Below are 27,250 nucleotides of genomic sequence, written 5' to 3'. Positions count from 1 at the left end.
AAGAGGCAAACGCCTCCAGAGGCACGAGAACACAGGAGAATGGAGAGAACGCTATGTGCGAATGGGGGAAGAAGACACCCCACTTTAAGTTGCTAGTATTGAAGGTTAGGCGTCCCTCCATTTTTAGATTTTGGCCATTTGCGCGTTTTTGTTTTAAGTATATGAATATTGTTATGTTATTAGTCGTTCTTAAGTTTTTGGATTAATAAAAGGTGTATGCAGGTGGTGCAAGAGGGTATCAACCCCTGCACATCTGACAGATGAATGTGTTATAGTTTAAGAAGTGCTGCCTATGATTGTCCAAATGTGCACAAGGTAATTTTCGTTTTTTCAGAAATGGGAACTGCATGTGTCGTGAGGGTCATAGATAGTTAAGTGCCAGGAATGTTTGGATGTGGGGAATCAGGGAAAATTTGCTCACCAAGGATCATTGATACCTCTAGCAAGCTATCAGTATCACAGGGGGGCCTGTAAGATTCGAAATTTTCAGCAATAATCACGCAAGAAAACAGGATAAAATAAGACCGTTTATTGACCAAAGTAAGCTTGCACAGAAAAACCTTTGATAAAAGGGCATACAAAATGGCCGCCGGGCCTCGTGATCAGTTTCTGGACCATTTGATTTCTGTTACTGCAAGCCAGACAGGCTTGTGGATTGAAAACAGTAAGCCCGCGAAAGCCAGTATCGGGAAACCGAAACTCAGGGAAACAGCATACATATTCAATGGATTCTAAGTACAGGACGGTTTCAGGCAAACAGGATGGGGCCCATCAAGATATGGGCGGACAATGCATGAACACTTATACCCATTTAATGTACAAAGGAGAAACCGTTTAACAGCCATCAAGGGAAATCTCCAGACCGATCAACATGCGAACCGAGTCACGGTGACAATGTAAAAGACATTAAAAGACATTATCGGCCAGGAAGGCCAGTTAAGTTATCACCGGCTCCCGTTACAAGACAAAGCGCCCCTGCAGAGATTTCTGCCCGCCAAAATATTACAAAGACTGGACTATGATCTGGCGGGAGATAAGGCTGGCCCAAAAGGGTATAAATATGGATTTTGAAAAGTCCATCAGCCTGGCCTGCCCTGCCCTCTCTTCCACCTCGGTAGCTTCGGAATCGATAAAGACGCTTCAGACGGACAACTTCGGGAAAAAGACAACGTGGTCGGTGTTCAGCCAGACAAGGCTCGGCCACGACGGGAAGACGACGAGGGTGGCCCGGGTGCTGTTGTCGGGAGATCATCGACGACCCAGGCCGAAGGAGAAGACACCCTCGGGAAAAACCGACGATCCAGGTCGGATAAAAAGGACATTCCGAGCCTAGCCAGGCAAGGCCTCGACACGTGCATCCATTTCTTCAATATCACATTGGTGGCAGGGACTGTTCCATGAACCCAAATCCACAACAGACTTGGTGGATTTCAGCCATGACGAGCGCTCATCGAGGCTGTGTCCACTGCCTCATCGCCTGAGAGAGAGAGAAAAACAAGCTGCGCCAGAAGTTTCCAAATCCACGTGACGACGGAAAGCTGTGCCAGAAAGGCTGCGAACCCCTCCTTTTGCGATTCTGATAGTGGTGAGCATGATCCCGAGTTCCTCAAGTCGAAACTTAGTTTAGGTATTTAGGGGAGGGAGTAAGGTTAAATTGTAATGTGTTTCCCCTTTTACGACGTGCCGTGTGTTCCCCATTTTCATAGAGTCAAGTTCATAAATTTGTGCATGATTGTAGTTACTTTAATCTGTGCCTATGACATGTATTTTGTAATGCTTCAAACTGTTTAAAAATAAAAGCATCCATTTCGTGCTATTCAACCTGGTCTATTGAGTCCTTTCTCTGCACTACAGTTCTCTGCATCTAAGTCCAAGGTCTAGAACCGTAGGGGAGAGTGGGTCGAACCACTCAAGGGTAATTATTGCACAAAGCCTGGCAGGAGACCAGAACGAGCAAGAGAAACCCCCTACACCTGATCTGCTGAGTATTTCCAGCATTTGCTGTTTTTATTTCAGATTTCCAGCATCTGCAGTATTTTGCCGCATACTTACCACCCGATTTTCTTTCATTGGCCTTAGATTGTGAACATGACCCCTTGTGCTTAAATTCTGTACACGGTAGAAAAGCTTACTTGGAAGCAATTTGTCAAAACCTTTCATGATTTTTAACACTTCTATCATATCCCCTCTCAGTCTTCTCTTTTCAAGAAGGAAAAGAGCTAGGGAAGACAAACTTTCCTACATTATTCTCTTAAATTTTGGGATCAGTTGTGTAAATTACATGCATGCTGCATGGTAAAACAGCCTACAATGAAGGCTCAGCCCCCTCTGACTTACCGCTGGTCATGTGGGACACCTTGGCCAGCTTCTTCATTATGTTATCCAGCCGCGACTGTGTGCTATCCAACTCGTAGGAGAACTCATCAAGCATACTGTGGGAGAGCAGAGGATACACAAGCTGAAACATAAAACGGAGGAGTGGGCTCCGATTTCACCCTCTACATGCACTGAATTATTTATAGAACTTATTCTCGACTCTGCTTCATATTTCATTTTCCTCCTCTCTCTCATGTCAGGAACCCAGTTACTACGCTTCTGACAAGGCTACTCTAGCAACAAAGCTATTGAGGCTCCCTCCCCTCCAAAACACACACACACGAAGGCCTCCTGCCCTCCAAATACACACACACACACACACACACACCCTCCCCTCCAAATACACACACACACACACACCCTCCCCTCCAAATACACACACACACACACACACACACACTCCCCTCCAAATACACACACACACACACACACACACACACACCCTCCCCTCCAAATACACACACACACACACACCCTCCCCTCCAAATACACACACACACACCCTCCCCTCCAAATACACACACACACACCCTCCCCTCCAAATACACACACACACACACACCCTCCCCTCCAAATACACACACACACACCCTCCCCTCCAAATACACACACACAAACCTTCCCCTCCAAAACATACACACACACACCCTCCCCTCCAAATACACACACACACACACACACACACACCCTCCCCTCCAAATACACACACACACACACACACCCTCCCCTCCAAATACACACACACACACACACACCCTCCCCTCCAAATACACACACACACCCTCCCCTCCAAATACACACACACACACACACACACACACCCTCCCCTCCAAATACACACACACACAAACCTTCCCCTCCAAAACACACACACACACACCCTCCCCTCCAAATACACACACACACACACCCTCCCCTCCAAATACACACACACACACCCTCCCCTCCAAATACACACACACACACACCCTCCCCTCCAAATACACACACACACACACAAACCTTCCCCTCCAAAACATACACACACACAAAGGCCTCCTGCCCTCCAAATACACACACACACACACACTCTCACACACAAACCTTCCCCTCCAAAACATACACACACACACCCTCCCCTCCAAATACACACACACACACCCTCCCCTCCAAATACACACACACACACACCCTCCCCTCCAAATACACACACACACACACCCTCCCCTCCAAATACACACACACACACACCCTCCCCTCCAAATACACACACACACACCCTCCCCTCCAAAACATACACACACACACCCTCCCCTCCAAATACACACACACACACACCCTCCCCTCCAAATACACACACACACACACACACAAACCTTCCCCTCCAAAACACACACACACAAAGGCCTCCTGCCCTCCAAATACACACACACACACACACACAAACCTTCCCCTCCAAAACACACACACACAAAGGCCTCCTGCCCTCCAAATACACACACACACACACACAAACCTTCCCCTCCAAAACACACACACACAAAGGCCTCCTGCCCTCCAAATACACACACACACACTCTCACACACAAACCTTCCCCTCCAAAACATACACACACACACCCTCCCCTCCAAATACACACACACACACCCTCCCCTCCAAATACACACACACACACACACACACACACACACACACCCTCCCCTCCAAATACACACACACCCTCCCCTCCAAATACACACACACACACACACACCCTCCCCTCCAAATACACACACACACACACACACACCCTCCCCTCCAAATACACACACACACACACACACCCTCCCCTCCAAATACACACACACACACACACACACACACCCTCCCCTCCAAATACACACACACACACACACACCCTCCCCTCCAAATACACACACACCCTCCCCTCCAAATACACACACACACACACCCTCCCCTCCAAATACACACACACACACACCCTCCCCTCCAAATACACACACACAAACCTTCCCCTCCAAAACACACACACACACACCCTCCCCTCCAAATACACACACACACACACCCTCCCCTCCAAATACACACACACACACACAAACCTTCCCCTCCAAAACACACACACACAAAGGCCTCCTGCCCTCCAAATACACACACACACACACACACACACACACACACTCACACACCCTCCCCTCCAAAACACACACACACGAAGGCCTCCTGCCCTCCAAATACACACACACACACACACTCACACACACCCTCCCCTCCAAAACACACACACACGAAGGCCTCCTGCCCTCCAAATACACACACACACACACACACACACACACACTCTCACACACCCTCCCCTCCAAAACACACACACACGACGGCCTCCTGCCCTCCAAACACACACACACATTCCCCTCCAAACATACACACAGAACCCCTTTCCCTCTAAACACACAAACATATACCCTCCCCTTCCCCACCCACCATGCTGATGCTCTGAAGTTCCTGTTTTGAATGATGCTGATACAAGACTCCCCTCCATCAATCCTGTATGTATATGCTACTGTCTATATTTGCCTCTGTTTTGCCACAATGAAAGCCCGAGTCCCAGGTCCGATTTGCCGTTCTCCCTCAGGTCTGATATTGGTGAATAAGGTTGGTGAGCTACAAGCACAATCAGCTGTGTGGCAATATGATGTTGTGGCAATAACGGAAACGTGGCTTAAAAACGGTGAGGACTGGGCACTTAATATTCAAGGGTACAAGGTGTTCAGAAAAGGTAGGGAAGGAAAAAAGGAAGGTCGGGTGGCAGTGCTTATAAGGAAGACATTGTAGTGTTCGAAAGGGAAGATGTTCTTGAGGGGACAAGGACAGAATCCATTTGATTAGAGTTGAGGAGCAAAAAGGGTATGATCACGCTATTGGGGGTATTCTATAGGCCTCCGAATAGTGAGAGGGAGGTAGAGGAGCAAATCTGCAGGGAAATCGCAGAGATATGCAAGAGCTATAGAGTGGTGATATTGGGGGACTTTAATTACCCAAATATCAATTGGGATAATGCTAGGGTAAAGGGAAAGGAGGGGAGGAATTTCTGAAATGTGTTCAGGAAAATTTCCTTGACCAGTATGTTCTTGGCCCAACTAGGAAGGAGGCATTGCTGGATCTGGTGCTGGGGAATGAGGTGGGCCAGATTGACCAATTGTCTGTGGGAGAACACTTGGGTACGAGTGATCATCGTATCATAAGATTTAGATTAGCAATGGAGAGGAGCAAGGAACAATCTAGAGTGGAACTTCTAAACTGGAAGAGGGCTAACTTCAATGGGATGCGAAAGGATCTAGCCAAGGTAAAATGGAACCAAAGACTGACAAGAAAAACTGTAACAGAACAATGGGTGATCTTTAAGGAGATGTTCCAAGTACAGGCTAGGTACATTCCAACAAGAGGGAAGGGTAAGGGAACCAAAGCAAGGGCTCCTTGGATGACGAGGGAGATAGAGAAGATGATGAAACAAAAAAAGAGGGTGTATGATGCATGTCAGGTGAATTCTTCAAGGGAGAACCAGACCAAATACAGTAAGTTGAGAGGGGAAGTGAAGATTAAAATAAGATTGGCAAAGAGAATATGAGAGTAGAATGGCAGTTAACATAAAAGGGAACCCAAAAATTTTCTACTGGCATGTAAACAGTGAGCAGGTAGTAAGAGACGGGGTGGGGCCTATTAGGGACAAAGAAGGTGATATATGCTTAGAGGTGCAGGGCAAGGCTAGAATACCCAATGAGTACTTTGTATCAGTGTTTACTAAGGAGGTGGATGCTGACAAAATATCACAAGAAGTGGAAAAGGTAGAAGCAATGGAAGGGGTGAAAATTGATAAGACAGGATGTACTAAAAAGGCTGGGTATGCTTAGAGTGGATAAGTCGTCTGGTCCAGATAGCTTGTATCCCAGGTTGCTAAGGGAATTGAGAGAGGAGATAGTGGAAGCGCTTGCCATAATTTTTCAATCTTCCCTAGATGAGGGGGAGATGCCCGAGGATTGGAAAGTGGCAAATGTGACACCATTGTTCAAGAAAGGATGCAAGAACAATCCTAGTAACCACAGGCCGGTCAGTTTATCATCAGTGGTGGGTAAAGTTTTAGAAATAATAATCAAGGAAAAAAATTAACAGGCACTTGGAGAGGTTTAAGCTAACTAAAAAGAACCAACACGGATTTGTAAAAGGCAGATCGTTGTTTGACTAATCTAATTGAATTTTTTGATGAAGTAACAGGGAGGATTGATGAAGGGAATGCAATGGATGTTGTCTACATGGATTTTAGGAAGGCGTTTGACAAAGTACCACGTAGAAGGCTGGTTAACAAAATTGAGGCTCATGGAATAGGTGGGTCAGTGGCAGCTTGGATAAGGAGTTGGCTTAAAGATAGAAAACAGCGAGTTGTGGTAAATGGCTATTTTTCAGACTGGAGGATGGTAGACAGTGGTGTTCCTCAAGGGTCAGTGCTGGGGCCACTGCTTTTTATGACCTGGATATTGGAATACAGAGTAGAATTTCTAAATTTGCCAATGACACCAAACTTGGGGGTGTGGTAAACAATGAGGATGATACCAATCAACTGCAGCAGGACATAGAAAGGCTAGCAGAATGGGCAGATGGAATTTAATACAGAGAAGTGTGAGGTGATGCATTTTGGCAGAAGGAACAGGGAGAGGCAATATACATTTAATGGCACAGTTTTAAAGAGTGTGCAGGGACAGAAGGACCTGGGAGTTAATGTGCATAGGTCCCTGAAGGTGGCAGGACATATTGAGAGAGTGGTTAACGAAGCAGATGGGATCTTGGGCTTCATAAATAGAGGTTTGAGTACAAAAGTAGAGAGGTTATGCTGAACCTTTATAAAGCGCTGGTTAGGCCACAACTGGAGTATTGTGTCCAGTTCTGGTCACCACACTTTAGGAAGGATGTAGAGGAGATTTACCACAATGGTTCCAGGGATGGGGGACCTTAGCTACAAGGACAGGATGGAGAAGCTGGATTTGTTTTCATTAGAGCAAAGGAGGTTGAGGGATGATTTGAAAGAGGTGTACAAGATTATGATGGGTTTGGATAGGCTAGACTGAGAAAGGCTGTTCCCACTAGTTGATGGTACAAGGACTAGGGGACACAGATTTAAGGTTTTGGGCAAGAGATACAGGGGGTATGTGAGGAAAAACTTTACGCAGCGAGTGGTGAGGACTTGGAACTCGCTGCCGATGGAAGTGGTGGAAACAGAGACACTCAATGTTTTCAAAGGGAGACTGGATAGGCATTTGAGGGAAATAAACTTCCAGGGCTACGGGGATAGAGCGGGGGAATGGGACTGACTGGATTGCTCTGGAGAGTCGGCACGGACTCGATGGACCGAATGGCCTCCTTCTGTGCCGTTATGACTCTATGACTATTCCTACTTGTTGCGTCACCTAAATGATTGACGGCATCACCCCCTAATAGGTGAAAATAGGAGCACTGGGAGGGCCAGTGAATCCAATAAGCATTAGTAATCAATGTATTTGTTTTGGCTCAAGGCAAGTGGTTAAGCAGGGGAGAACATCGCCATTCAGGTGAGAGGTCAGAGACAACCCAGTGTCACTCACTCCCAATGGCTTGCGTAAAGGCACTGTCAGCTCGAGAGACCAGAAGGTCCCAGGTTTAATTTGCACTCTGTGCTCAGTTAGTAACACAACTCGCTGTTTTTGAAGAAGGGTCAAACCCGAAACGTCAACTCAAATTTCTCTCCACGGATGTTGCCTGACCTGCTGAGTTTTTCCAGCATTTTCTGTTGTTATTTCGGATTTCCAACATCTGCAGTATTTTGCTATCGCTGTTTTCTATGCTCAGCAAGGGACTACAATGGGCATCAGGCAGCAAGGGGAAGATGTAACCCAGCCAAGCCTCCTTGCACAGTTCCATTCATACCTATCTGAGCACAACCTGTACCTGTCCAGCAACAAAGTTTCTTCCCTTCCCCACACCCATCACCTCTGGAGACCCCAAGGACCTATCCTCTTTCCTATCCACAAGCTGCTCTTCTGTGACATCATCCACAGGATGAGACTCAGCTTTCCCACACACGCCGACAATACTCAGCTCTACCTCTCCACCACCTTGCTCCACCCTTCCACCGTTTCCATGCATCAAGGCTGACATCCAGTTTGGATGTGTCACAACTTTCTCTAGCCATTGTCTTCAGCCCCCACCACAAACTCCACTCCATCCCCTCCTCTCCCTCAGGACTGTTTGCAAACTTAGCATACGACCCCGAGCCAAACTTGAAACCCAACATCCTCTCTGTCACCAATAGCATTTACTTCCACCTTCATAAGGTCATAAGAACAGGAGGAGGCCAATCAGCCCCTCGAGCCTATTCTGCCATTCAATTAGATCATGGCTGATCTGTATCTTCACTCCATCTACCCGCCTTGGTTCCGTAACCCTTAATACCCTTGCCTAACAAAAATCTAACATTCTCAGTTTTGACATTTTCTATTGACCCCCTGCATCAACAGCATTTGGGGGGCGGGGGAAAGAGTTCCAGATTTCCACTACCCTTTCTGTGGAGAAGTGTTTCCCACCTGTGTGAAGAATATAGCCTGCCTTCATCCTATTTCTGTCACTGAAACCCTCATCCATATCTCTATCACCTCACATTTGACTACACCAACGCTCTTCCTGCTGGCCTCACAACTTTCACCCTCATAAAAATACCAACATTTCCAAAACCCCGCCATCCGTATCCAGTCTCACATGAGGTCCTGCTCGCCCATTACCCCCATTCTCACTGACCTACACTGCCTCCCCATTCCTAATGTATTACAGGAAACTTTCGTTTAACCGGAGGTTAAATGTCCGGAAAGCTCTATCTACCGGCAAAATTCAGGAGCTGTTTCCTGTAAGTTTTTTTACTTCTCATTGCTTTTTTTTCCCCCCAAGTCAGGCTCTGCAAGGTCTAGCTGAAGCTGTTGCTTAGCTACAGAGATGCTTTTAAGCTGCGGCCGACTGTTTTGAAGCTGTTGCTAAGCAACAGGGTTTGTTGATTCACACGGAGCTCAAAAGCTCCGTATGTTTTAACATTAGCGCTGGTTTCTACGGCAGTTTTGATGGTACGGCACCAGCTCGGTCCCGTCAGTGCCGGATACCAGAAAGTTTCTTGTACATGTAAAATCCTCATCTACAAGTCATAACCGTGCCCCACTCCATCTCTGGAATCTCGTGCAGCCCTAAATCCTCTCCCAAATGCTCTGCATCTCTGGCGTACTACATATCCCCGCTGTCCCTTCAGGCCATCACGGGAGGCAGATCCTTCAGCCAGCCTTGGGCCCACTCCCTGGAACTTGTGCACTCCACTTCCAAAAACCTACTCAAAACTTTTCAGTCATTCCTCCTAACCTCTCCCTACCCAACTCGCCAGCCAGTTCCTTGTACATATCTGTAAAGCACCTTGGGACATCTCTTTACATTAAAGGTGGCATCCACAAATCTCCACTGGAATGTGTGTGTGTGTGTGTGTGTGTGTGTGTGTGTGTGGTGTGGTGTGGTGTGGTGTGTCTGTGTGTGTGTGTGTGTGTGTGTGTGTGTGGTGTGTCTGTGGTGTGGTGTGTGTGGTGTGTCTGTGTGTGTGTGTGGTGTGGTGTGGTGTGTGTGGTGTGTCTCTGTGTGTGTGTTGTGGTGTGTTGTGTGTCTGTGTGTGTGGTGTGTGGTGTGTGTGTGGTGTGTGTGTGTGTGTGTGTGTGTGTGTGTGTGTGTGTGTGTGTGTGTGTGTGTGTGTGTGTGTGTTGTGGTGTGTTGTGGTGTGTTGTGTGTGGTGTGTCTGTGTGTGTGTGTGTCTGTGTGTACCGAGCGAGAATAGGGTAACGCTGGGCTGTCGAACTCTTCCTGGTCGAATAACCTGCCGACACTTGCTGTCCAGACTGGAACATGGAGAGAGGGCACTTGGTAAAAGACAGCCGGGAGTTGTGGAACTACACTCCAGCACAAGTCAGTCAGTGACTTCAGGCAAAGAGGGGAGGAAACTGGGGGTTGGGGAGGAACGATTTTCACTCAGAGCAAAACCCATTTCGTCAGCATTAAACATTGGCCCAGAAATTCGGGTCTCCACGGGTGAGTGCGCACGGGGTACTCACCCATAGGCCCAACGGAAGTGCCGGTTTCGTGCATGCACGGGAAACCGAAACTTCCGTTCCCTTAAAGGAAGGGGTTCAGAGGTCGAACGCGTACGCCGGAGGGACAGCGCGTGCGCATGGACCTTACGTTTTTTTTGCAGGTTTCTCCGGGTGGGTAAGTCTCCAGGAGTTACACGTGTAAAAAGCAGGCACAAGGCCTGCTTTTAACAAGGTAAGTGGTGAATTCATTCAAATTAAAACATTTTTTCCACAGGTATATTATTTTTAATTACTTTAAAGAAAGGTAAGTTTATTTTTAGCCCTGTTAGAAAATATAATTAATTTTTTCAAAAATTTAAATTGTTTAAAAGTTATTTTATGTAATTTATAGTTATTTTAAAAATTTGATTTAAAAAAAAATTTATTTGAAGTTTTAGTGATGTTTTGGGGCTTATAGTATTTATAGTTTTGACAGCTCTTCTTGTCAATTTTATGAATGAAGCATTCCCTGCTACCATTGGCTCTCCATGGCCCACGTGATCCCAGGGGACGCATCGAAATAACTGCGTCCCTGGGATACGCAAGCACTGCGCGCCGGCAGTTGGAGCAGGCCCAGGATCAGAATCCCACGTGGGCCCACAGCTCAATGGCCGGCGCGCTAGGTAAGTGTAGGTCGGAGGCTTGCACCCGCGGGAAGCCTCCGACCTGAATTTCTGGGCCACAGAGGGTGGGAGAAAGAATGAAACTTAGTGATTGAGCGACTGAAATGACACTCACACTGCTTGCTCGTCCAGCTCATTGCCAATCTTCTGCGACATGTTCTTCAAAACTCCAATACTGCCCGACACCAGCTCCAGCTGATCGTCCTGCTGCTCTGTGATCAACTGAACGGAATGGGAGACACAGAAAATAACGACAAGATCCAAGAGCAGGGGTCACCCCTCATTAGCTACACAGGGCCTCACCTCAGCAGACTGTCGCCACCCCCACCACCCCCTCCACTCCAATTACCTGCGCTGGCCTCTTCCCGTGGTCCAAAACTACTTTCTGGCAGTGATCAGGCCTTAAACGGCAGGTTTTCCTTTTCCAGTCCTTCTCCCTTCCTCACCCAAGCGCTGACTGTTTGTTGCTGCGTATGGTTCTGTGGGCCTATACATTCTCGCCAGCACCTCATGCAACTGGCTGCCCGCCAGCCCAGTGAGTGGCAGCAGGCTTTTCGACCGTGAGGGGCATCACAGCCTGGCTCTGCACTCAGCCGGTGTCCATAAACATGCTCACAGCAGAACACAGTACTGGAGGTCTATCAGGAGCAGGAACCCGGGCTGATTTCACCCCCAGCCCCCTCCTGCACCTGCTGCCCCTGGGCGCGGAGGCCAGTTTAACTGTCCTACTGCTGAGATCAGTGCGCTCAGCACAGCTCTGGAATCAAATCTGCAAGTGTGAAGACAGTGTAGGATAGATGGTGTCTTTGCCTACCTACTTGTCCCGCACCCCCCCCTGCCCCCAAGCCCTTCTGAAACCACAATCCAAAGCCTATCCCCCCCAATCAAGCATGCTAAAAGATACCCTGACATATTAGCCTCCACTCTCGTCTCCTGCCCCACTCTCTCAGCCTGCAGACACACCGCTCACTCCCTGCCCGGATACCTGCTGTTGGACGTGTTGGCTCTCGATGAACTGTGAATTCACCGCCTGCAGCTCTTGATCCAGCCGGCTGTATTTATCTGAAGTGGAGCTCGGTCCCTGGCTTCCCCTGGAGTTTAGCAGTGCCTGCACACAGACAGCAAAAAAAATTAAGGCCAATCAATGGACAACATGGGTCTTGTATTTCACCGACAGGAATAAACCACTGTATGTCTCACAGAAATGTCTCAAGGCACTTCACACACGGTGAATCACTATAGAGTGAAGTGACTTGCAGCGGTCATTTTCCACAAAGACAGAAAAGAAACACTTGCATTTATATAGTGCCTTTCACGACCTCAGGATGTCCCAAAGCACTTTTACAGCCCATGAGGTACTTTGTTACCTCTAGACTTGACTATTCCAATGCAAACCTGGCTGGCCTCCCCAGTTCTACCCTCTGTAAACTTGAGTTCATCCAAAACTCTGTTGCCTGTGTTCTAACTCGCACCATGTCCCGTTCACCCATCTCTCCTGTGCTTGCTGACCTACACTGGCTCTCGGCTAAGCAACGCCTCAGTTTTAAAATTCTCATCCTTGTTTTCAAATCCCTCCATGGCCTCGCCCCCCCGCATCTCTGTAATCTCCTCCAGCCTTACAAGCCCTCCAAGATCTCTGCACTCCTCTAATTCTGGCCTCTTGCGCATCCCCAATTTAAATCGCTTCACCATTGGCGGCCGTGCCTTCAGTTGCCAAAGGCCTAAGCTCTGGAATTTTTTTCTTTATTCGTTTATGGGATCTTGGCGTCGCTGGCAAAGCCAGCATTTATTGCCCATCCCTAATTGCCCTTCAGAAGGTGGTGGTGATCCGCCTTCTTGAACTGCTGCAGTCTGTGTGGTGAGTATTCAATTATACTCCTGACTTGTGCCTTGTAGATGGTGGAAAGGCTTTGGGAGTCAGGAGGTGAGACACTCGTCGCAGAATACCTAGCCTCTGACCTGCTCTTGTTGCCACAGTATTTATGTGGCTGGTCCAGTTAAGTTTCTGGTCAATGGTGACCCCCAGAATGTTGATGGTGGGGGATTCGGCGATGGTAATGCCGTTGAATGTTAAGGGGCGGTGCTTAGAGTCTCGCTGTTGGAGGTAGTCATTGCCCGGCACTTGTGTGGCACGAATGTTACCTGCCATTTATCAGCCCAAGCCTGAATGTTGTCCAGGTCTTGTTGCATGTGGACATGGACTGCTTCATTATCTGAGGAGTTGCGAATGGTGCTGAACACTGTGCAGTCATCAGCGAACATCCCCATTTCTGACCTTATGTTGGAAGGTCATTGATGAAGCAGCTGAAGATGGTTGGGCCTGGGACACGGCCCTGAGGAACTCCTGCAGCCATGTCCTGGGGCTGTGACCTTCAATCACCACAACCATCTTACTTTGTGCTAGGTATGACTCCAGCCAGTGTAGAGTTTCCCCCCCCCCCCCCGATTCCCATCGAGTTCAGTTTTACTAGGGCTCCTTGATGCCACACTTGGTCAAATAGAAACATAGAAGATAGGAGCAGGAGTAGGTCATTCGGCCCCTCGAGCTTGCTCCGCCATTCAATGAGATCATGGCTGATCATCCAAACTCAGTACCCTGTTCCTGCCTTCTCTCCATATCCCTTGATTCCCCCTAGCCTTAAGAAATATATCCAACTCCTTCTTGAATATATTTAATGAATTGGCCTCTACTGCCTTCTTTGGAAGAGAATTCCACAGGTTCACCACTCTCTGGGTGAAGAAATTCCTCCTCATCTCTATCCTAAATGGCTTACCCCTTATCCTTAGACTGTGACCCCTGGTTCTGGACTCCCCGACCATTGGGAACATCCTTCCAGCATCTAGTCTGTCTAGTCCTGTTAGAATTTTATAAGTTTCAGTGAGATCCCCTCTCATTCTTCTAAACTCCAGCGAGTACAAGCCCAATCGACCCAATCTCTCCTCATACGTCATTCCTGCCATCCCAGGTATCAGCCTGGTGAATCTTCGCTGCACTCCTTCCATGGCAAGAACATCCTTCCTCAGATAAGGCGACCAAAACTGCACACAATACCAAGGCCCTGTACAACTGCAGCAAGACATCCTTGTTCCTGTACTCAAACCCTCTCACTACGAAGGCCAACATGCCATTTGCCTTCTTAACCGCCTGCTGCACCTGCATGCTTACTTTCAGCGACTGGTGCACAAGGACGCCCAGGTCTCGTTGCACTTCCCCTTCTCCCAATCTATTGCCATTCAGATAATAATCTGCCTTCCTGTTTTTGCCACCAAAGTGGATAACCTCGCATTTATCCACATTATATTGCATCTGCCATGCTTCTGCCCAATCACCCAACCTGTCCAAATCATACTGGAGTTTCTCGGTATCCTCCTCACAGCACACACGCCCACCCAGCTTTATGTTGTCTGCAAATTTGGAGATATTACATCTAGTTCCCTCATCCAGATCGTTAAAATATATTGTGAATAGCTGGGGTCCAAGGACCGATCCTTGCGGTACCCCACTAGTCACTGCCTGCCACTCGGAAAAAGAGCCGTTTATTCCAACTCTTTGCTTTCTGTCTGCCAACCAGTTCTCTATCCAAGTCAATACCTTGCCCCCAATCCCATGTGCCTTAATATTACACGCTAATCTCTTATGCGGGACCTTATCGAAAGCCTTTGGAAAATCCAAATACACCACATCCACTGGTTCTCCCTTATCTATTTTACCAGTTACAGCCTCAAAAAATTCCAGTAGATTAGTCAAGCACGATTTACCTTTTGTAAATCCATGTTGACTTTGTCCGATCCGATCACTTTTTTCCCCCAAGTGCTCTGCTATTACATCCTTTATAATGGACTCTAGCATTTTCCCCACTACCGATGTCAGGCTTACTGGTCTGTAATTCCCCGTTTTATCTCTACCACCCTTTTTGAACAGTGGGATAACATTAGCTACCCGGCAATCCATGGGTACTGTTCCAGAGTCTATCGAATTTTGGAAGATGACCCGCAATGCATCTACTATTTCTCGGGCCACTTCCTTAAGTACCCTAGGATGTAGATTATCAGGCCCTGGGGATTTGTCAGCCCTCAATCCCATCAATTTCCCTAACACCATTTCTCTACAAATACTGATTTCTTTCAGTTCCTCCCTGTCATTAGACCCTATGTTCCCCGACATCTTTGGGAGGTTATTTGTGTCCTCCTTTGTGAAGAAAGAACCAAAGTATGTATTTAATTGGTCAGCCATTTCTTTGTTCCCCATTATAAATTCCCCTGATTCTGACTGCAAGGGACCTACGCTTGACTTCACCAATCTTTTTCTCTTCACATATCTATAAAAGCTTTTAGTCAGTTTTTATGTTCCCTGCAAGCTTACTCTCATACTCTATTTTCCCCCTCTTAATTAATCCCTTTGTCCTCCTTTGTTGGATCCTAAACTGCTCCCAGTCCTCAGGTTTACTGCTTTTTCTGGCCAATTTATATGTCCTCTCCTTGGATCTTATGCTATCCCTAATTTCCCTTGTTAGCCACGGTTGAGTCACCTTTTCTGTTTTATTTTTATGCCAAATTGGGATGAACAAATTCTGTAGTTCATCCATGTGATCTTTGAATGTTTGCCATTGCCCATCCACCGTCAACCCTTTGAGTGTCATTCCCCAATCAATCCTACCCAACTCGCACCTCATACTATCGTAGTCTCCTTTATTTAAATTCAGGACCCTAGTCTCTGAGTCAACTATTTCACTCTCCATCTTAATGAAGAATTCTATCATATTATGATCGCTCTGACCCAAGGGGCCTCGCACAACAAGATTGCTAATTAATCCTTTCTCATTACATAATACCCAGTCTATGATGGCCTGATCGCTAGTTGGTTCCTCGACATATTGGTCCAGGAAACCATCCCGTATACACTCCAGGAAATCCTCCTCCACAGTATTGTTACTAATTTGGTTAGCCCAATCTATATGTAGATTAAAGTCACCCATGATAACTGCGGTGCCTTTATTGCACGCTTCTCTAATTTCCCGTTTAATGCCATCCCCAACCTCCGCATTACAGTTTGGAGGTCTATATACCACTCCCACTAACGTTTTCTGCCCCTTGGTATTTTTCAGTTCTACCCATACAGATTCCACATCATCAGAGCTAATATCCTTCCTTTCAATTGTGTTAATCCCCTCTTTAACCAGCAATGCTACCCCACGTCCTTTTCCTTTTTGCCTATCTTTCCTGAATATTGAATACCCCGGGATATTGAGTTCCCAGCTTTGGCCACCCTGGAGCCATGTTTCCGTAATCCCAATCATATCATATTCGTTTACCTCTATTTGCGCAGCTAATTCATCCACCTTATTACGAATGCTCCTTGCATTAAGACACAAAGCCTTCAGACTTGTTTTTTTAACGCTCTTAGATCTTTTAGAATTATTATTTACTGTGGCCATGTTTGATTTAAACCCTTGATTTCTCTGCCTGCCACTTTATTTATTTTTTTCCTTCCTGTCTTTTGCTTTTATCCTTGTTTCCCTTTCCTGTCTCTCCACTCAGGTTCCCAACCCCCTGCCATTTTAGTTTAAACCCTCCTCCAGAGCATTAGCAAACACTCCCCCTAGGACATCGGTCCCGGCCCTGCCCAGGTGCAAACCATCCGTTTTGTACTAGTCCCACCTCCCCCAGAACCGGTTCCAAAGTCCCAGAAATTGCACCATTCCTCTAGCCACGTATTCATCTGAAATATCTTTCTATTTCTACTCTGGTAGCAATCCTGAGATTACTACCTTTGAGGTCCTATTTTTTAATTTACCTCCTAACTCCCTATATTCAGCTTTTAGGACCTCATCCCGGTTTTTACCTATATCGTTGGTACCTATATGCACCACGACAACTGGCTGTTCACCCTCCCCTTCCAAAATGTTCTGCAGCCGCTCCGAGACATCCTTGACCCTTGCACCAGGGAGGCAACACACCATCCTGGAGTCTTGTTTGCGGCCGCAGAAACGCCTATCTATTCCCCTTACAATAGAATCCCCTATCACTATAGCTCTCCCAGTCTTTTTCCTCCCATCCTGTGCAGCAGAACCACCCCTGGTGCCAGGAAGTTGGCTGCTGCTACCTTCCCCTGGTAAGCCACCCCATCAGTATCCAAAGCGGTATATCTGTTTGAGGGGGGGATGGCCACAGAGGACCCCTGCACTACCTGCCTGCGCCTACTACTCTGCCTGTTGGTCACCCGTTCCCTCTCTGCCTGTGCCACCTTTACCTGCGGTGTGACCAACTGATTAAACGTGCTATTCACGACGTCCTCAGCATCGCGAATGGTCCAGTATGTATCCAATCGCTGGAGCAGCGCTTGGATACATACTGGACCATTCGCGATGCTGAGGACGTCGTGAATAGCACCGTTTATCAGTTGGTCACACCGCAGGTAAAGGTGGCACAGGCAGCAGAGGGAACGGTGCTGACAACAGGCAGTGTCCAGTCCAGAGCGCAGAGAGCAGGTACCAGTGCACCGGGCTGTCCTCCTAGTGGCCATACCCCCCATTCAATACAGATATATTTAAGGGCCCTGGTTTACAAACTGTCCCCGCTACACCACAGAGACCTTAAAAACTATAAACTACAGCGTTAAAGTTTTAAAAAAAGAGAAATACTCCCAACCAATCACTTACCTGCTTTGTGGTGACGTCACACCTCGATTACTTTTTACTTCTCTCCCTGAGATTGGAGATTAGTACGCTCTGAGGCCTACCCGCGCCTCGGGCTTACCTTTTATAGGTCGCTGCTGCTCGGATTCCCGCCGCTGCCGCTCTGAGACCTACCCACGCCTCGGATGTCAAGGGCAGTCACTCTCACCTCACCTCTGGAATTCAGCTCCTTGTCCATGTTTGGACCAAGGCTGTAATGAGGTCGGGAGCTGAGTGATCTTGGCGGAACCCAAACTGGGCATCAGTGAGCAGGTTATTGGTGAGTACGTGCTGCTTGATAGCACTGTTGATGACACCTTCCATCACTTTGCTGATGATTCAGAGAAGACTGATGGGGCGGTAATTGGCCGGATTGGATTTGTCCTGCTTTTTGTGGAAAGGACATACCTGGGTAGTTTTCCACATTGTCGGATAGATGCCCGTGTTGTAGCTGTACTGGAACAGCTTGGCTAGAGGCACGGCTAGTTCTGGAGCACAAGTCTTCAGCATGATAGCCGGGATGTTATCAGGGTCCATAGCCTTTGCTGTATCCAGTGCGCTCAGCCGTTTCTTGATATCACGTGAAATGAATCGAATTGGCTGAAGACCGGCTTCTGGGATGGAGCGACCTCAGGAGTAGGCCGATATGAGTCATCCCACTTGGCACTTCTGGCTGAACATGGTTGCAAACGCTTCAGCCTTGTCTTTTGCACTCACGTGCTGGGCTCCACCATCATTGAGGATGGGGATATTCATGGAGCCTCCTCCTACTGTTAGTTGTTTAATGGACCACCATCATTCATGACTGGATGTGGCAGGACTGCAGAGCTTTGATCTGATCCGTTGATTGTGGGAATCGCTTAGCCCTGTCTACAGCATGCTGTGTCCACTTTTTAGCATGAATGTAGTCCTGCGTGGCAGCTTCCGCAGGTTGGCACCTCATTTTTAAGTATGCCTGGTGCTGCTCCTGGCATGCTCTTCTGCATTCCTTATTGAACCAGGTTTGGTCCCCTGGCTTAATGGAAATGGTAGAGCGAGGGATATGCCAGGTCATGAGGTTACAGATTACGGTGAAATAAAATTCTGCTGCTGGCCCATAGCGCCTCATGGATGCCCAGTTTTGAGCTGCTAGATCTGTTCTGAATCTATCCCATTTAGCATGGTGGTAGTGCCACACAACACAATGGAGGGTGTCCTCAGTGTGAAGTTGGGACTTTGTCTCCACAATGACTGTGCGGTGGTCACTGCTACCAATGCTGTCATGGACAGATGCATCTGCAACAGGTAGATTGGTGAGGACGAGGTCAAGTAGGTTTTTCCCCTCGTGTTGGTTCTCTCACCACCTGTGGCAGGCCCAGACTGGCAGCTAGGTCCTTCAGGACTAGGCCAGTGATGGACATTGAAGTCCCCCGCCCAGATTACATTCTGTGCCCTTGCTACTCTCAGTGTTTCTTCCAGCTGAGGGAGGGCAGTAGGTGTTAATCAGCAGGAGGTTTCCTTGCCCATGCTTGACCTGAAGCCATGAGACTTCATGGGGGCCGGAGTCAATGTTGAGGACTCCCAGGGTAACTCCGTCCCGACTGTATACCACTGCGCCACCACCCGCAGTGGTGGGTCTGTCCTGATGGTGGGACAGGACATTGTGATGGAGGAGTTTGGGACATTGGCTGAAAGGTATGATTCTGTGAGTATGACTGTCACTTGACTAGTCTGTGCGACAGCTCTCCCAATTTTGGCACAAGTCCCCAGATGTTGGTGAGGAGGACCTTGCAGGGTCGCCTGGGCTGGGTGTGCCGTGGTCGATGCCGGGTGGTTTGTCTGGTTTCATTCTTCTTCTTGTGTTTCGTAGCGGTTTGTTACAACTGAGTGGCTTGCTCGGCCATTTCAGAGGGCAGTTAAGAGTCAACCACGTTGCTGTGGGTCTGGAGTCACATATAGGCCAGACCAGGTAAAGATGGCAGATTTCCTTCCCTAAAGGACATTTGTGAACCAGATAGGTTTTAAGACAATCCGATAGTTACCACTGATACTAGCTTTTTATTCCAGATTTATTTAATGAACTGAATTTAAATTTTCCAGCTGCCGTGGTGGGATTTGAATTCACGTCTCTGGATCATGAGTCCAGGCCTCTGGATTACTAGCCCAGTGACATTACCACTATGCTACCGTCCCATCCCTAAACCTCTCTGCCTCACTACATCATTTAAGACACTCCTTAAAACCTACCTCTTTGACCAAGCTTTTGGTCATCTGCCCTAATATCTCATGTGGCTTGGTGTCAAATTTTGTTTGATAATGTTCCTGTGAAACGGATTGGGGCGCTTTACTACGTTAAAGGTGCTATACAAATGCAAGTTGTTGTTGCTTGAAGTGTCATCACTGTTGCAATGTAGGAAATGCAGCAGCAAGGTCCCACAAACAGCATTGTGATAATGACCAGATAATCTGTTTCAGTGATGTTGGCTGAGGGACAAATTTTGGCCAGGACACCGGGGAGAACTCCCCAGCTCGTCTTTAAGTAGTGCCATGGGATCTTTTAAGTCGACCCAAGGGGGCAGATGGGGCCTTGGTTTAACGTCTCATTCGAAAGACAACACCTCTGACAGTGCAGCACTCCTTCAGAACTGCACTGAGTGTCAGCCCTGGGTTATGTACTGAAGTCTCTGGAGTGAGACTTGAACCTATGACCTTCTGACTCTGAGGCTAGAGTGCTACCCACTGAGCCAAGCTGACACCTTAATGTCCAACTGACCTGGTTTTGGTGGTACTGGTTTGATGTTGCCCAGCACACCAGCAGAATTCAGGGACTGAACGGTCGAGGCTCACTAGATTTCTGTGACATGCGATTTTCAGCTGGGCCATCCAGGCAACGATCGGCAGCAGAAAAACCTGCCGCGGTTTCTTCCCCAGGGGGCACTGAGGTCAACTGGAGCACCCAACAGCCACCCCAGCTGAAATCGGTTGACTCAGCCCAAGGGATGGAGCCTGCAACCTTGGCCTGGGCACCTTGGTACCACACCAGCCCATGCTGGACAATCAGTGGAGCTTTTCAAATAAAAGTGCCTTTTGAAGCAAAACCAGAGTGGAGCTAAGAATTAGTTCGGGTTATTTTAATGAAATCGCAGTCTGCCTGTCTACCCGTGTTTCAATATGGGGAGGATTGCCCTTTCTTCAGACTCTTCAACTCATTGCGAAATGCCTTTAATTTTCCAGACAAGTGATTCCGAACTCGGGAAATGGAGTTCTTGGCTAATCTGCGTAATATTGAATACAATGTTGACACTATCCATGAACATCCTACCCAGGAAACCTACTGGGAGGCTGTGGCCTGTTCATTGCACTCGGATATTTGGGTGTTATCCAAAGAGCAGCAAGAAATCCCAGCTCTGGTGATCATTACTCATGAGGTTTCATAGCATGCCGAGTCATAACACAGTGCTGTCAGTAATAAGCGAGGGTCAAACGCAAGGTACTCACCTGTCTGTTCTTCTGTTCCACCAATGCCTGCACCGAGGAACTGGACATGTGATCTTTCATTTCCTGTAAACACAACCAAAAAGATTGGTATTCACTATAGCAGATAACTGCAAAACTCATCAGAAAGGAGCATTAACCATAGCAGTGAGACAGCCTCTCTCTTGGGTCATGGCTTTACATTGGTGCATCAGCGTCTTGAGTTCAGCCGAACCAAACACCTCACCCTTCAGCCCCGATTTTAAAATGCATCATTCTCCCTTTTTACTTTCCTTTTTTTCCAATATCATGCAGATCAAGGGCTGGGGAAATCAAACACTGTCCCGTCAAACACTCCCAGGGCAGGTACAGCACGGGTTAGATACAGAGTAAAGCTCCCTCTACACTGTCCCATCAAACACTCCCAGGGCAGATACAGCATGGTGTTAGATACAGAGTAAAGCTCCCTCTACACTGTCCCATCAAACACTCCCAGGGCAGGTACAGCACGGGTTAGATACAGAGTAAAGCTCCCTCTACACTGTCCCATCAAACACTCCCAGGGCAGGTACAGCACGGGTTAGATACAGAATAAAGCTCCCTCTACACTGTCCCATCAAACACTCCCAGGGCAGGTACAGCACGGGTTAGATACAGAGTAAAGCTCCCTCTACACTTTTTCAGCAACGTGCTGCAGAACAATACCCCTACTGCATTAGTGAGACATTTTTGCACTTACCACGCCAGTCGTCTTGTGGTATGGTTCCCATGTCTATTAGGATGCCAATGCGCTTTCGACCTCTCCATGCCAAGTCCCAGACGGCATTGAGCCAGGACCTTAGTGGTTCGCCCTCTGATTTTCCCAGCTCTCTGATCATCGCTTTGCTGTCTGAATGACTGCCCTCACATTGTAGGGCTAAATTATGGCTACAAAACCACACGCTAGCGGTATGTGGCGCTCAGCAAATAACATATATGGTCCATGAAAACCCCACTGCAGCAGATATTGCATCTGCTCCAGTGCTTTTTGTCCTAGCTGTGTCCATCTCTCATATCAGCAATATCATGACTAAGAATATGGTGTTTATGAAGACCCCCATACAGCTTCAGATAACCAGATCTTTCAACTTTACAAAAAATCCATTCTTGGCTATGGCTGGTATTTAGAACATAAGGAATAAGCCACTTGGCCCCTCGAGCCTGCTCCGCCATTCAATAAGATCATGACTGACCTTGGGCTCAAAGCCACTTCCCTGCCCGCTCCCCATTTATTGCCCATCCCTAGTTGTCCTGATGACTGAATGACATGGCCGAGCAAGCCAGAGTGAAGTTAAGAGTCAACCATGTTGACGTGGGACTGGAGTCACATGTAGGCCGGATTGGGTAAGGACAGCAGGTCCCCTTCCCTGAAGGACATTAGTGAACCAGTTGGATTTTTAATGATAATCCAACAGCTTCATGGTCATTTTTACTGGATTAGTCCAGCCTGTGAATTACTAGTCTAGCAAAATAACCACTCTGAAGAAACTCCTGGCACAAATGTCTCTGTTTTGAATAATAAAGTAATGGTGGTACAAGTGAGAGGACAATAGCACTTTGTCTTCTGCCGCTCCACAGAAACCTCCAGGTCCCAATTTCCCCATCCCCAGCAGTGGAGGAGCCATAACCCGACCTTCCTACAGCCCAGCCCCTCTGGATCACTGCTATCAGAACTCATATAAAGCTCACACTTTCTCATCTGTCTGTAACATGTCGACAGGACCTACCTTTACGATTTGTTTTGTACTGGTGATGAATGCCTTCCTTTTGCTCAGTTCCGCTGGATCGAGGTTAAACTTCCGCGGGTTCGTCTCCACGATACATACACTGCGTTTAAGGCAAATTGACTGATGCGTGCACAGCAGAATGGTAGTTTTATACTCAACAACTTGCATTGATATAGCGCCTTTAATGTAGTAAAACATCCCAAGACGCTTCACAGGAGCATAATCAGACCTAACGAAAAATAATTACTCAGATAACTGCGGCACGTTTTACAGCTTTACAATCCAGAAAAGATTCTGCACTGTTTGGTGCCACCCCACCATCATGGCTGGTGCAAGCCACTTACTGCAATGATGGCCCTGGCACAGCCGAATGGAAACACTAGAGAAGCTGAGGGTGTTCTTCTTAGAGTAGAGAAGTTTAAGGGGGGATTTAATAGGGGTATTCAAAATCATGAGAGAGTAAAATGAGGAGAAATCGTTTCCACTGGCAGGCGGGTTGCTAACCAGAGGACACAGATTTAAGGTAATTGGCAAAAGAACCAGAGGGGGAGATGGGGAGAATTTTTTTATGCAGCAAGTTATGATGATCTGGAATGCATTGCTTGAAAGGGTGGTAGAAGCAGATTCAATAGTAAATTTCATAAGAGAATTGGATAAATACTTGAAGGGGAAAAATTTGCAGGGGCAAGAGCAGGGGGTGTTGGACTAATTGGATAGCTTTTTCAAAGAGTCAGCACAGGCATAATGGGCCGAATGGCCTCCTTCAGAGCTCTATCAATTCAATTCAATTCAAATCGCTTTATTGGCATGATGACAAGGTACATCTTATGTTGCCAAAGCATCGAAAAACATTTATGGCTGAACACATAAACACAGATATATCCATACAGTGTATAAACAGATATATCCCTGAGTGTATAAATATACATTCGTATAATTTGTATATACTCTTTTCTTATATTTAGTGGTTGTCCCTCGGTTTATGGCAAGCTGTAACATAGTGTGCCGCTAAGGTTACACAATTTCTCTCTTCCCCTAGTAGGTATGGGAGTTTTTGGTCGTCATTCAAATTTCTGAATTCCGGGCATATTTTTGTGAATTTTGGGTAGAAATTCTCCCTTATGCCTTGATATTTTCTACAAGCTGTGAGGAAGTGCATCTCTGTCTCCACCGCTCCCTGACTGCAGTGAGAGCATATCCTGTCCTCTCTTGGTAGCCGGGTCTGCCTGTGTCTACCTTTTTCGATCGCCAGGCTATGTTCACTAAGTCTGTACATTGTCAAGGTTTTTCTCAGTTTGCTATCCTTTACCATGGTCAGGTAATCAGCCATGTTGTATTGTCTGTTTAGGGCCAAGTAGCAATTGAGTTTGTTTTGGGTTTTTGTTGTTTCTGCCCAATATGACAGATATTTTTCCTTTTGCTTAGTGACGATTGTGTTGGGTCGAATTCTTTGTGTTACGCTGTCACTGTCCTGGGGCTGGTTATTGTTAGTAGTGTTAATAGTTACTTCACTGAGTCCCAGGACTAGTTGACTGAGGGTATTCTTCTTTATAGTCAGCTCTTGGCATTTCAGGGCTTCGTAATGATAGCATTCGGGGTTGCTCATTTTTAGGTGTTTCCAAAATTTGGTGGCTTTTTTGGATAGTGATTATTAATGGATATTGGCCTAGTTCTGCCCTGCATGCATTGTTTACTGTTTTCCTTTGAGTCCAGAGGATACTTTTACAGAATTCTGCATGTAGGATCTCAATTGGGTGTTTGTCCCATTTTGCAAATTCTTGTTGTGTTAGCGGTCCCCACACCTCACTGCCATAGAGTGCAATTGGTTCAATTACTGATTAAAACATTTTGAGTCAAATGCTAATTGGGATTTCTATTTGGATTGATTTTTTAATGGCATAGAAAGCCCTTCTTGCTTTCTCTTTCAGTTCATTCACAGCCAGATCATTCTATTCTATGGAAGCATGTGATCGTAACACTGAATCGCTCAACATTGCACCTTTTTCCCTCCCTCTCTCCGCACCACGCAACTTCCCAGCCAAGGATACAAGTGATGACCACCTCCCAAGTTGCTCCTCTTAAGACCTGCCTTTAGTTGGCACACGAGAGGGTTACTCGTCCTGGCATCTCCCATCCCTGTGGGCAATGCATGACCTCCGTTGGTGCCACCCCACCATCACGGCTGGTGCAAGCCGCTTACTGTAAAGATGTCAAATCCAATTTCACCTCTGCCTATGTCCACCATTATATATAATTACAGTTTGTTCCAACAACTGATCTTCCCATGTGCTAACATGGTAGAGTCTCATTCTCCTCCCAAGCTATGGTAGACTATAGTAACTCGCTTTTTCCAGTACTATAGAGAAGCTCAATTTGCTACTTTGCTTAGTAAAGCACAAGTATTGTTGCAATACAAATTTAATGGGAAAGTTGTCTAGTTCTAGTCTCCCAAATATTAGTCATTGGAAATGCTGATATTTGTGATTTTTTTCAGTTTCTTTGAAAGTAGCAACTTGCAAATACAGCAATGTATGCTGAATCTCACCTGCAGCTGGCTTCAGATACAGGACAACACATGGCCTGAAGTGCATTACAAATAATGGATGCAACATGGTGAATGCGTCAATCTCAAAGCAAGTCTCTTGCAACCTTGCACAAGGTTACATCGGTAACCCTCGAATCTCTAGAGGTTTCGTCAGGCCGTGGCATCCCGGCTTCATGGACAAAATGACCTCTTAGGGCGTACCTGCCAAACTGGACACGAGTTTGACTGCAAACTCCAACCGGTTATTAGCACGTGCAGCGTCAACAAGGCAAAACCGTCACAATGCTGTTGGAAGAGGAGGAACCATGGCAGTGCAGTGTTGCCTTCACTTCGAACAACTGTAATTAAAGGATATTAATAGTTTCATCGAGGTCCTCCAGATCCCACTCGATACTACGGAGACTGTTCCTCAGCTCATTGGTTGTCCAGTCACACTCCTCCTTGCTGGCCGAAGAGGGATCTACCAGGAGCTCAGTCCATCGCTGGTTACAGTCCTTGAGAAGTATTCACTGCTTTCTGCACTTCGCTGGAAGAAAGGACACTGCATTAAACTCCTACACGTTGGCTCCTGCTACAGTTCGGATCTTGAAACACAGCTGTAATGTCCCCCATAACCTCACTAGTGCACTACCATGTACCTTCTTAGGGTCAGCTGTGGCTCAGTGTGTAGCATGCTCGCCTGAGTCAGAGTCCTACTCCAGATACCTAAGCACTTAACCAGGCCGGCACTTCAGTGCAGCGCCGAGGGAGTGATACACTGTCGGAGGCACGGTCTTTCGGAGGAGACATTAATCCAAAGCCCCATCTTCTCTATCAGGTGGACGTAAAGAGGGTGGGTGGGAGAGAGAGTGTGTGTGGGGGTGGGAGAGAGAGAGCGCGCGCGTGGGGGTGGGAGAGAGAGCGCGGGTGGGGGTGGGAGAGAGAGAGCGCGCGGGTGGGAGAGAGAGAGCGCGCGTGGGGGTGGGAGAGAGAGAGAGCGCGCGTGGGGGGTGGGAGAGAGAGAGAGCGCGCGTGGGGGTGGGAGAGAGAGAGAGCGCGCGTGGGGGTGGGAGAGAGAGAGAGCGCGCGTGGGGGTGGGAGAGAGAGAGAGCGCGCGTGGGGGTGGGAGAGAGAGAGAGCGCGTGGGGTGGGAGAGAGAGAGAGCGCGCGTGGGGGTGGGAGAGAGAGCGAGTGCGCGTGGGGGGGTGGGAGCGAGAGCGAGCGCGCGTGGGGGGGTGGGAGAGAGAGAGAGCGCGCGTGGGGGTGGGAGAGAGAGAGAGCGCGCGTGGGGGTGGGGAGAGAGAGAGAGAGCGCGCGCATAGGGGTGGGAGAAAGAGCGCGCGTGGGGGTGGGAGAGCGCGCGCGCGTGGGGGTGGGAGAGAGAGCGAGCGCGCATGGGGTGGGAGAGAGAGCGCGCGTGGGGGTGGGAGAGAGAGAGCGCGCGTGGGGGTGGGAGAGAGAGAGCGCACGTGGGGGTGGGGAGAGAGAGCGCGCGTGGGGGTGGGAGAGAGAGCGCGCGCGGGGGTGGGAGAGCACGCGCGGGGGTGGGAGAGAGCGCGGGTGGGAGAGAGCTGCGCGCGGGTGGGAGAGAGAGCGAGCGCGCGGGTGGGGGTGGGAGAGAGAGAGAGCGCGCGCGTGGGGGGTGGGAGAGAGAGCGCGCGCGTGGGGGTGGGAGAG

General features: G+C 48.0%; 1 protein-coding gene across 4 annotated transcripts in view; it reads right to left on the bottom strand.

The window, feature by feature from the left end:
- LOC147121716 (syntaxin-6-like) overlaps positions 1 to 26,099 on the bottom strand; it is a 55,781-nt gene extending 29,682 nt beyond the window's left edge. Inside the window, exons 1-7 of one of the 4 annotated variants that reach the window (XM_085982162.1) lie at positions 25,950 to 26,099; positions 23,050 to 23,144; positions 21,308 to 21,370; positions 12,142 to 12,264; positions 11,272 to 11,378; positions 2,338 to 2,432; positions 515 to 1,477 (exon numbers count right to left, since the gene is read on the bottom strand). In XM_085982162.1, coding sequence (XP_085838288.1) covers positions 1,431 to 1,477; positions 2,338 to 2,432; positions 11,272 to 11,378; positions 12,142 to 12,264; positions 21,308 to 21,367 — 432 coding nt within the window. In that variant the 5' untranslated portion in view covers positions 21,368 to 21,370; positions 23,050 to 23,144; positions 25,950 to 26,099 and the 3' untranslated portion in view covers positions 515 to 1,430. Of the gene's footprint in view, positions 1 to 514; positions 1,478 to 2,337; positions 2,459 to 11,271; positions 11,379 to 12,141; positions 12,265 to 21,307; positions 21,371 to 23,049; positions 23,145 to 25,949 lie in introns of those variants that run through there. The other 3 variants (XM_085982161.1, XM_085982164.1, XM_085982163.1) reach the window with 3 other exon arrangements.
- Between the last annotated feature and the right edge of the window lie 1,151 nt (positions 26,100 to 27,250).

Source organism: Somniosus microcephalus, chromosome 3 (assembly GCF_052327205.1).
Source record: "Somniosus microcephalus isolate GS21.2 chromosome 3, FLI_Smic_1.0, whole genome shotgun sequence".
NCBI classification, from domain to species: Eukaryota; Metazoa; Chordata; class Chondrichthyes; order Squaliformes; family Somniosidae; genus Somniosus; species Somniosus microcephalus.
Note: the sequence above shows the minus strand (reverse complement) of the source record. Positions and strands in the feature narration are given on the sequence as shown.